The 11,991-nt window shown below is 35.7% G+C and overlaps 1 protein-coding gene across 1 annotated transcript; it reads left to right on the top strand.

Moving 5' to 3' along the window:
* The first annotated feature begins 6,289 nt into the window (after positions 1-6,289).
* On the top strand, positions 6,290-11,663 carry LOC136232672 (endoplasmic reticulum oxidoreductin-1-like). Its single transcript, XM_066021992.1, has 10 exons — positions 6,290-6,879; positions 7,118-7,240; positions 8,186-8,444; positions 8,727-8,837; positions 9,521-9,639; positions 9,990-10,094; positions 10,219-10,421; positions 10,665-10,788; positions 10,932-11,105; positions 11,210-11,663. The coding sequence occupies exons 1-9, from the start codon at positions 6,712-6,714 to the stop codon at positions 11,103-11,105; spliced, it is 1,386 nt and encodes a 461-aa protein (XP_065878064.1). The 5' UTR covers positions 6,290-6,711; the 3' UTR covers positions 11,210-11,663.
* The last annotated feature ends 328 nt before the right edge of the window (positions 11,664-11,991 follow it).

Raw genomic sequence — 11,991 nt, 5'->3', positions numbered from 1 at the left:
ATTGTTGATGCAGGAAAAACTTCTTCATTGTGCTGCACAAACTTGCAGATGTATATGCGTCCGGTGGCATATTCAAGACAGATATCCCCAGAATGATTTTCTGATGGACCAAGGTAGACACATAGCTTGGAGCGAAAATCAAATTTGTGCTGATTGTATGGACGAAGAAGGGGATAGATACCACTGCCAAAAATGCGTAAGGCCTTATAGGCAGGCTGTTTCTTGTAGAACAAGAAATAGGGTGACTTGTTGTTTAGGATTTTGGTGGGTAAGTAGTTAATTAGCCTAATGCTGTGTATCATGACATAGTTCCAAAATTTTAAAGGTAAAGATGCATTGGCTAGCAAAGTAAGGCAAGTATCAACGACATGTCTAATTTTTCTCTCAGCTATACCGTTTTGTGCATGAGTGTGAGGGCATGCAATCTTGTGTATAATGCCATGTCGTTTGAAAAAGGGTTGTAGTTTTTGGAACTCCCCCCCAAGATCAGAGTAAATGTTCTTAACCCTTGCACTATACTGATTAGAGATCATGGCATAAAAATCACAGAAGGTTGAAAAAACATCACTCTTATTCTTTAAACAAAAAACCCATCCAAATCTAGTGAATTCATCAATGATTATTAAAAAGTAACGGTGACCAAGACAAGAAATAAATGGAGCTGGCCCCCAAACATCCAGATGTAAGTTTTCAAAAGTAAATGTGCTAGAGCGACTAATAGATGACAAAGAGCTCCTAGCAAGCTTGCCTAATGGACAAAAAGAGCAATTTCTAACTGGTTTTGAAGAGGATAGATTGTTTCGTTTGAGAACTGAGCTGACTGTCTGATTCTGACAATGTCCAAGCCGTGCATGCCACCTTTCAAAAGACACCTTCTCTCCAACTAGCGCCTCCTTCAGGGTGGGTGTAAGCACATAAAGCCCATCTTTACTCGGGCCCCGTAACAGGATTTCCCCAGTTGTTTGGTCCTTCACAAGAAAATGGTTAGGCCAAAATTCAAAGAAACATGAATTGTCACGGGTAAATTTTTGAACAGATAATAAAGATTTGGTAAGCTTGGGAACAAGTAGGGCATCATTAATTTTCAAATTATTGATATTTGAATTTCCAAAGTGAGAAATTTGCAAACCTTGACCATTGCCAAACTGAACTGTATCATATCCTGGATACGGCTGCATTTGATGAAGTTGAGTTGGATTTGCCGTCATGTGATTGGTTGCTCCTGTGTCTGGGTACCATGGCTGATTAGGACCCATGAATGGATTCGGTGGTTGTTGCCATGCCATGTGCGCTTGTGGTCCAGAATTGTATTGTGCTCTTGAATTGTTCTTTGGTCTTTTGCACTTGTCAGCCCAGTGGCTTGGATCACCACAATTGTAGCACTTGCCACTTCTTCCCTTCTTTGGATTTTGCTTCTTTGCTTGATTTGTTTCCATGGTGGATACATTGGCCTCCCGATGTGCTGATACACCCTCGGGCTGAAGCAGAGTTGTCTTTCTGGTCGATTGAATCATGCCCTCAACTACCTTCAAGCTGTGCAAAATCTCTTGATAGTTGATGTTTGTACCGCACTGAGTTACAAGATTCTGGACAGTGGAGCGATACTCTTCGGCTAAACCTTTGTAAAGAACTGATGGTAGTAGATGTCGAGGATAAGGATTCCCTGAGGCAGCCAGATCATCAAGGATGGATTTCACTTTTTGCATATATGCCGTAACAGACATTCCCCCTTGCTCAAGTTCATGCAGTTCGACTCCCATCTGAAACTGCTTGCTGCCTGTAATAAGCCCGTAGGCATCCTCTAATGCTAGCCAAATATCATGTGAGTATTTGAGATATGCAATCTCAGAAAACACCTCTTCGGTGATAGAATTTAGGAGCAAGGTCCTAACCACATTTTCTACATCATCCCATTGAATAAAAGATGGATTTATGATTAAATCCGTAGCTGATGTCACAAAGCCTGTTCTAGGAATAAATTTGGGTGGGGGTGGTGTTGAACTAGGAATGTGAGGAAGAAGATGGTAGGTTTGAAGGGTGGATTCCATGGACATTCTCCATGCTTTGTAGTTATTCGGGGTTAATTTGATGTTAATGTTAATATTTGTGGGTGGTTGTCTTGGTTGTTCAACATGAGTGGAGATAGGTTCTTGAGGGACAGGATTGCTTCTAGTATTAGGGATGGATGGTGAAATAAAGTTGTGTCTAACATTGTTTGACGGTGCATTAACAGTGTTATGAAACGAATTTGAGAAGAAAGAAGGTGAGGGATCATGTGATAATTGAGTATTGTAACAAAATGGTGAAGTATGAGATTCAGAGATAACCTGATTTCTGTTACTGGCTTCAGCGGCCTGATACGCTGCTAGGGCAGCAAGAACTGATGGAGAAAAAAGAGTCGGAGGTGTCGCAGATTGTTGCACTTGAATAGATGGTTGCTGAACCGAAACTTCTTGATTCCGTGTCTGTGGAATAGCCGCCTGATATGCCGCAAGTGCGGCTAGGATTGCAGTGTCGTTAACAGAGGGCGTTGGTGTCGCGGTTTGCCCTAACTGTTTTTCAAACGCTGCTGTCGCGGTTGGAGGAGGCGCGGGTTGCGCAAAGAACGTCGGTGGAGGACGCGTCTGGGCAGCGGCAGCCGCGGTTAATGGTGCAGCTAATGTTGCGGGCGGCGGCTGTGCGTTAGGGTTCGGAGGTTGCACCGATGTGGTTGCCGCGGCGGTCGGTGGAGAACGCGCTTGGGCTTCGGCCGCCCTTGCGCTGGCCGCCTGATACGCTTCAAGGGCCACGCGAACCTCCGGTGGGAAGGTGTCGTCGACGGTCTGCAAGTGAGGTGCGGCGGCCGCGGGTGTTGGCGCGGCTAGGAACACAGATTCGCCGGTGACAAAAGGCGAAGTAAATCTCCATCCCTCCGTCGCGAACGACCCACCGTAGGCGTCGTTTGTGTTTCCGGCAGTGGCGGAGTGAGAGGCGCCGGCGGATTCGAGTTGGACTGCGGCGACACCGGCGGTGGCGGCGGCGGCGGCGGCGGATGCAGCGGCATCGGCTTTGAACTGTGAATAGGTGGGTGATTGAGGATGATCAGAGGATTCGGAGGATGCGGAAGTGGATACTACTGATACCATGTTGAATGAATGATTTGATATATGAGGATTATGGAGATAGAGAGAGATAAGTAATGACACAATTAATGGTTTGAATCACGTTAATGATTCTGGCTCAGAGGTCTTGTATTTATAGTAAGCCAATAATAGTTTGTATAGAAATACAATACATAAGTATAGTCGTATTGAAACTCTACCTAGCTAGGAATATAGACAGATTGAAACTCTAACTAGATAGGAATCTATTTACAGAGGTAATTAGAATATTATCTCTAAGACAATAAACTATACAAAAGGAAGATATATCTCATGCTGAAAGAAATATCATCATCATCCACAGAAAAAAGTAATAACGAAAAAGAACAGAACAGAAAATTAACAAATTGCCAATGACAATGAGGCCAATAATTTGCATTTTCAAAGTTACTTGACAATCAATTAAAAGGTAAAAACTGAGATTAGAATAACATATAAAATGCAACACATGGCAATACACGTTAGTCTAGTCTCCCAAAATATAAATATTCAATTCCATATCAACCATAACTTAGCATGAATGGACTTAATACAATAAGTTTGACTTACCAAGATGCCAGAACTACATAAACATGGTACTGAAATAGGAAAATATATAAAGCAAAGGAAGAGAATCAACAATTTATCACAAAGAATCCACATTGAGGAGGCTTAAAATGTGAAAGTTTGAACATTTAATTCATTCAAATACTTATATGTTAAAGAAAGAAAAAGTTGCGGAAAGAGGCTTCTGAGGCTAGGCACCCCATAGTGGAGTGATCTGAGAGGTAGCAAGAGACAATCATATTAATACACAATGAAGAAACAAGATGCATAAAATAAAATAAATAAGCATGTGGACAAGCCACATGTTTGTCTTAACAATAGAGAAAATAAAATTATAATCCAAATTTATTCTTTTTTTAAAATACGTAAATTCAAAAAGATCATATCATCAGGAGATATAAATCGATAAAAAAAATGTAGTACTAACAAAATCAAGAGAGCTCACCAATTGGATCCACATAAATAGCTGGTGAAGTGTAACACTGAAAAAAATAAGGAGAAATCGCGAGGGAGAAATGTGGAAACCATAATAAAAAAAAACAATCAGAACTCATAGCCAATGGAACTCTGGATTCCTTCCATACCATATTTTCGAAACTCAAGACCGATAGAGCTAAGGATCTGAGCAGAGAACAAAGAAAAGAAAAACTAACAGAGCATATGAGAGGAAAATGTGTTGCTTGGCATTAATATCTAGAATATGTTTGAGAATCTGGAATAGACTGTGTCTGTTAAGTTTCTCACTGAGTTGAGCTTTAGTTGGAGTATGTTTATATTAAAATCCATGTTGGCTAAAAGCCCAAAAGACACTTAATAAAAGGGTTGTTATAAAATGACTATTTAAAAAATGTATGAAACTGTTTTAGTTTATAATAAATTTATTTGGAAAGTCAAATGTAACAGTAACAGTCAAACCAGTATTTTTGAATTTTCGATAACATAATATTAAAATTTACCTTCCTTAAAAATATTAGAGTGAAATTTGATTTTTATCTTTAATTAATTAATAATAAGGATGTACATTCAATAATAATAATAATAATAATAATAAGGATGTGGTCATTAATAAATAAAATAACGGTAAACTCAACTGCATGAATGAGTCGGTATGCAAGCTGTTAAGTGGCTGCATGACAGTCGGTTGCTATCTTGGACTTTAATTTTCTTAATCCTGAAGTCTTTTGACCACCCTTCTCTAAACAAACAAAATGACCCTAATAGCCAAATATTTAGTATCTCACTTTTTGTATTTTACCAAAATCATATTATTTTTACTTCTTCTTGTATAAAAATAATAATAATAAAAATCTTATGTATTATTGATATATATTAAGCTATCACGTATGTACCCTATCCAAAATTATGATGATAATTTAGATTGTATTGTTAAAATAATGCTATTATATTATTTATATATTTTATAGGATTATATTTAATATGACTATATTAAAAATCATAATTATACTAAACAATCGAAATTATCTCTATAAGTAGCATTATCTCGTAAAAAATCAACACTCCTATTAAATTATAATTCAATAACAACAACAACAACAACAAAGCCTTAGTTCCGAAATTACGCGGGATCGGCTAACATGAACCATCAGATGAAACCGTGCAATCAAATACAATATTTGTATTTTTTGAAAATAAAATACAGTATTAGTTTTTTTTGAAAATGTTTATATCTTTATTAGATCAACAAACAATATATACAATAAAAAACGATAAGAAATAAAACTAAAATGACTAAAAAGAGTAAAAAAAATTCATAAAAATACAAAAACACAAAATAATAATAACAAAACATATATTTTTCGTAAATTAAATTGCATAGAAAAACAAATGCAATCAAATCTTCAACATTTAAGTCATTCCAAATATTATTATCTGAATTTTTTCTTTTAGGCAACCACATAGATCTATTGATTTACGGACAAGATATACCGTTTCCGCTCTTACTAAATCCGAAAAAGGAACAAATGAAAGAATGATAGAGACCGTATATAATTCAGATGGATAAAGACATCCGATAAAATATATGAATACTGACTAAAAGGAAAATAATAATAAAAAAAATACGTAAATTGAATCCGGTGAGAGAAGAAAAAATGAAGAATTTTATTCTTTCTTTTTGAAATATATCATCAAGAAATAAAAGATTTGAAGTTCAATATATTATGAAATTTGGAGAAAAGAGGGGAAGAGAATAAAACAAAAAAAATTGAGGAAGAAGGTGGTTAACTTAAGTTAATTGTTATTCAGTAAAAAAATAACAAACTTGGATGCTTAAGATAATTTTCAAACCAGTAAGGGTATATTTTTATTAAATGATTTACAAATTTTAAATAACTAAATTCTAAATTATGATTTATCAACTTTGTCTTTATTTGCAATCAATTTATAAAAGAGTCACATTTCTAATACGTATAGGAAAAAACACATCATTTTTTTTTATAAACAATTATTATTCTTATTTTTTTTTTTAAGAGATTATTCTTATTTATCACATGTGAAACTGGGGCTTTCTAATTAGGCACTAGGGTCCACACGCAATGGTATGGTTCCTTAGTTTCTGTTTTCCAACTTGATTTTTCCCGCAATTTGTTTATGCCCATCGTTTCAGACACAAGACTAATTTGCAAGATTAACAAGTTTTTAATACCCAATAAACGCACTTACTTTTTGGTTGACTCGCAATATTTTTTCTGGAAAACCCCGTTGGATTCCTGATCGTAACCCAAATCAGAACAGTTTTCTTCAGTCTTCACCCCACTCAGCCGTTGCATCCGCCGGCTTCTCCACGGACGCCGTCTCATCTGTCTCGTGAGAAACTTTCGGTCGATTGTTCGAAATCTATTCTGCTTCTCCCTTTCTTCTTGAGCCACTCGAAAGCCAAGTGTGCGGTTATAGCCGACATTTCTGAGATCGTCGAGCGGCAAGAGGCCCTTGGGACTGAAATTCCATTTCGCCAAATTTGAAACGAAGTGAATAAGTGTAGGCTTTTTAATAGGGAAGTCTGGAAATGGTTGAATCTGAGACCGAGAAGAAGAGAAGTGGTGAAGGGAAGCGGTGGACATCGGTTGTAATTGTTGCTGTCATTGTTCTGATTTTTTCTTTAATTACAGCTTCTATTACTACGCCAAACATTTCTCTCTTTGGACCATCCAAAGACTCTTGTAGCTGCCCTAAGGTTTGTATTCTTTTTCCCTCTTCGATTGAGTCTCCAGAAAACAGAGGCTAAGAAATTAATTTCATGTTTTTGAATTAGTAGAATGCCGTCTTTTGCTTATGTTGCTGTCGAGTTGGTTATTTTATTTTTTATTTTATTTTTTTGTTAGGTTTTGAAATGTTTGGAAATTTCAATATGATCACTCTATTCTCTTCCAGCTCAAGGTATGATTAACTAGCACTTTCTCTTATTGGTGCAGAAGTTTAGCGGGTTGGTGGAGGATTGTTGCTGCGACTATGAGACAGTTGATCGTCTAAATCAAGAAGTGTTGCATCCATCTCTCCAAGAGCTTGTGAAAACCTCATTTTTCAGATATTTTAAGGTTTGTTTCGAAATCTTAGTACACTTACTACTTGTCATGTCCATTACAATGTCAAAGCAATTGATGTCCTACAATGAGGACACGGAGGTTTATGCCTAATAGAAAACATTGTTTGATGTCATTTTGGTTTTCTTAACAGATTTATATGATAGGATGAATCATCCAATTTTGTTTTAATTTTAATATCATAAATGTTTCTTTCAATCCCAATTGTTATTTGCATCTACAAAACTTGGATCAGATTTGTAGTTAGATTAGTTAATTACTGCTAAGACATCTGGGTCATTGTTTGTTACAGCCTGAACAACTTGAATTTGGTTTTAGATTTCATGTATTGTAGCGGAACTCATTGCTGAATTGTCAGAGCGCTTTTAGTGATTTGTATAAACTGCTTTACCATCAGAAAGCTTCAAATTATTTATATGGACTGAGTAATCTGATTTGAAAAGTTTCATACTTTTAGTGGGACGCAGATGTATGAGATATTTTTTTCCACCTTCCAGTGCTAGGTGTTGTGCATATTTAGTGAAGTATTTAAGTTTTCTCTGACATGATGCAATTATAATCTTGTATGTGTCGAATAATTCTTTTGCATCCACAATCACATCTTTGTTTAGATTCCAAGTGCTTCTTATTGTGTTGTACATCAGTTGATTGATATGCTATGCTTTAGTGTCAAGATAAATTTACTAACTTCTTCTTCTATACTGGATTCTTGAATGGAAATTGAATTCGGGTTTCTTCGCCCTGGTCCTTCAATTTGGCCAGAAGCAGCTAATTTATGACATCTATATTGTGAAAAGAAACTTGAGCACTTGAAGTTACCCTTGTAATCTTATCCTGATATTATATCCTCCTATCTTCTTACTTATTTCTAGACAATACAATTATATAGAACTTGCATTCTATGTTAGTTTAAGGCCATTTGATCGGGATTTTTGGCAGGTGAAATTATGGTGTGACTGCCCATTCTGGCTTGATGATGGCATGTGTCGCTTGAGGGATTGCAGTGTGTGTGAGTGCCCAGAAAATGAGTTTCCTGAATCATTTAGGATACCTCTTCGCCGTGGTCTTTCATCAGATGATCTTCTTTGTCAAGAAGGGAAGCCTGAGGCTGCTGTTGATCGGACCCTTGATAGTAAGGCATTTAGGGGATGGACAGAAATAGATAATCCCTGGACAAATGATGATGAGACGGACAATGGTGTGTTATTTCTCTTCCTGAACATCTGAACCCTGTATCTTTGATATTTAATAAACCATGTTTGAGAAGTTAATAATTTTCCATGATGCTAAACCTGTATTGTATTTAATAATCATATTCTGCAACTGTAAAGCAAACATGATAAGGTAACATGTTCATGTGATAGTATGATGCTTAATTTGGCTCTTGTCGTAAATAGTAATACTTTTATTTGACTGCCAAATGTGAAAGTTGGTTGAGCAAATAAAAAAGTTTTATATATATATATTTATGTATTTGCAGCTGAAATGACATATGTGAATCTTCAATTGAACCCTGAACGCTTCACTGGTTATATTGGTCCATCAGCTAGAAGGATATGGGATGCAGTGTACTCTGAGAACTGCCCCAAATGTAAGTTTCGTATTCTCTCCATATTCATGCATGTCCTTCCATATTCCCCAAGATTATATTTTGTTCATAGTTATTTAAGGCACAAGGGGATCCTTGAGCCTAGGCGCGCGCCAGAGCGACACAAGGCGCACTAAAAAATATATATATCAATTTTATAAATGACAACAACTAACGTTTCTAAAATACAACAAATAGTCAAATAACAACAATCTTAATCATAAAATGCATGAAGTAAATTTCAAATTAACTATTAACTCTTCCATAATTATAATTCATTATAAAATTTTAAATCTAGGAACTCTGTTTTGCGGCAAAGCTTCCTCATAGTTCACATACACACAAAAAAACACAGTGGAAATATTGGAATATTCAATTTCTATTATCTGTATCTATTCAGATCTTAATCTTCTTTTCTTCGCTGTTTACTATTTTCCTTCTTTCTTATTCTAATTGATCCTCTTTCCTTAATCTATTTATTTCTTTTTATTCTAATGTGGATTTCCAATGTGATGTACAGTGGAAATATTGGAATATTCAATTTCTATTATCTGTATCTATTCAGATCTTAATCTTCTTTTCTTCGCTGTTTACTATTTTCCTTCTTTCTTATTCTAATTGATCTTCTTTCCTTAATCTATTTATTTCTTTTTTATTCTAATGTGGATTTCCAATGTGATGTACAGACCCATCTGGAGAGCTGTGTGAAGAAGAAAGGATATTGTACAAATTGATATCTGGTCTTCACTCTTCAATTTCGATCCATATAGCTGCTGATTATCTACTTGACGAATCTACAAACTCGGTATGCATTTAGGTTCATGCTTTACCATGTGTCATATATGAACTTCGAACATGTAACCATTTCATATTTCAGAATTTCAAATTACAAAATCCTTGGTAATTCAATGGCCAAGAGACATGAAGTGAGCTGAACAAAACATCGAAGTTTTTTTTTTTTTTTAAATTTCATTGCCTATCTTCTCACGGGTATCCAATTTTAAAGATATATGAGTTTATGGTGGTGAGGAGTTGAAAAACAAACAGTTTTTGTCGATTAAGTGGGTCAATGTTGTCTACAGGAGGAGTAAAGACACACACACAATGCTTTACCTAAAGGTTCCATTCTCAGTCTCTTGTTTTTTGCATTTGCAGTGGGGCCAAAATCTTTCGTTGATGTATGATCGGGTTTTAAGATACCCTGACCGTGTTAGAAACTTGTACTTCTCATTCCTTTTTGTTCTACGAGCTGTGATGAAGGTAAGGGTCATTGAGGAAGTTTGTTATATCTACGTAATTTAAATGGACATATTTTTTCTTCATTATCCTGTAGTTGTTCTAATTTGCTAGCATTTTATTTTGTATATATTTGTAATGCATTTAGGCTACGGAGTATCTGGAGCAAGCTGAATATGATACTGGTAACGGTAATGAGGACCTCAAGACACATTCCTTGATGAGACAGCTGCTCTATAATCCAAAACTACAAGCTGCATGTCCACTCCCATTTGACGAAGCTAAGCTGTGGAAAGGTCAACGTGGACCTGAGCTGAAACAGAAAATTCAAGGGCAATTCAGAAACATTAGGTTTTTCTCGATTTCTTTTTGGTTCTCTTATGAAAATTTTCCCAATCAAAGCTGAATATTGTGCTTAGCCTCAAATATGATAAAAAAAAGCCAAGCAAATATGATTATGATTTTAATCTCTCATCTGTAGAAATTATTTAAACCATAATGTTGTCTCTCTGATAGCTATTTTCCTTCAATTATAACATGTATTCTGGTTTTACTTTGTGGCGGTGATGTGACTTGATCCATTGGCAATTGTAGTGCATTGATGGATTGCGTAGGATGTGAGAAGTGTAGACTTTGGGGGAAGCTTCAAGTTCTTGGTCTTGGTACTGCACTGAAAATCCTATTCTCTGACAATGGCTCGAAACACCTGGTTCAGACTGTAAGTATCAAATTGTAAATATGGTGATGGCTACCTGCTTTGACTTGTTTCTATTGAGGATGAAACTAAATATGTTTCTTGTTAATGCAAGAATATGATCCCTGTAGTATTAATTTCCTAAAGCATATTGTTCTGGTTATCAGTTGCAGCTACAAAGGAACGAGGTTATTGCTCTCATAAATCTACTTAATCGGTTATCAGAGTCTGTTAACCTTGTCCATGAAATGGGACCTGCTGTTGAGATGATCATGAATAAATCACCCACCACTCCAAGCAACCTATGGCAAAGAATGGGTGCATCATTATTCAAATCATAGGTAACAGATTGATTTTTAGCATTTTTATCACACATATATTCATCTGCTGCTGTTATTTTTTTTTAATATAGAAGTGTACTTACTAGTTGGCTTGTTTATTGCAGAAGCTGATAATTTGTAGGAGCTAAGCTTTGAAGTTGCACATATTTTCAAAAACAGACTAGAAAACTTAATCATAGTTTTATGGACAGCATACAACAGAGATGTAGAAGTATAATCTCAAGAAATATAACGGCTGGAAGTGGTCTTTTTTGTTTTTTGTTCTCAATTTTGAGCTAGTTATGAACAGTGGTAATGTTTTGAATATTTTGTAACTTCATTCTGAATGAAAAGGGGAGGTTAAAATGGGATGATCTATGACCATTCGGAATTAGCTATGTTTCCAAACATTGATAAATTTGTAACTTTTTGTTTGGCAACGGAATATTATGTTTATATGGTCTAAGGATACGATTGATAAAAGTTGATTCATTTACTCAGAATAGGTGTCTTGATTTTTGCATTAAAGTCTCACCTTGTGGGAACTGATTGACATTTATGAAAATATTTTTTTGGGAAGCATCTGAGAGTTAAAATATTCAACATATACTTATTTGAAGCTTAAGCCTGTCTTGCTGTATTTTTTATGCTTGTTTTAATCTTGTCATTTTTTACATTCTTTTACTCCGACTTTGGTGTTAGTTTCTCTCTCAACATGGGAGAGAGAATTCCTTATAAGAAAGGTTATGTTCCACTGTTTTCATTAGCTAACTTTAACTAGAATGTTTATTAGCATGTTTTATTGCCAGAAATATTTGAGATGTAGCTGTTGCTAGACTCTTGAAGTATGTGGAAAACGAAAAAGAACAAGCTGACCTGCATCCCAGGTTCCTCTTCCTTCATAGCC

The sequence above is a fragment of the Euphorbia lathyris genome, chromosome 6 (genome assembly GCF_963576675.1).
Source record: "Euphorbia lathyris chromosome 6, ddEupLath1.1, whole genome shotgun sequence".
Classification (NCBI taxonomy): Eukaryota; Viridiplantae; Streptophyta; class Magnoliopsida; order Malpighiales; family Euphorbiaceae; genus Euphorbia; species Euphorbia lathyris.
The sequence above is the reverse complement of the archived record's forward strand: the minus strand, read 5'-3'. Positions and strand labels throughout refer to the sequence as shown.

What these genes read in the sequence shown, in the direction of transcription:
- LOC136232672 (XM_066021992.1), top strand. Translation starts at nt 6,712, where the DNA reads ATGGTTGAATCTGAGACCGAGAAGAAGAGAAGTGGTGAAGGGAAGCGG. An exon ending in TTGACGAATCTACAAACTCG is followed by an intron (nt 9,640 to 9,989) that starts GTATGCATTTAG and finishes TTGCATTTGCAG; the next exon opens with TGGGGCCAAAATCTTTCGTT. An exon ending in TTCTACGAGCTGTGATGAAG is followed by an intron (nt 10,095 to 10,218) that starts GTAAGGGTCATT and finishes TAATGCATTTAG; the next exon opens with GCTACGGAGTATCTGGAGCA.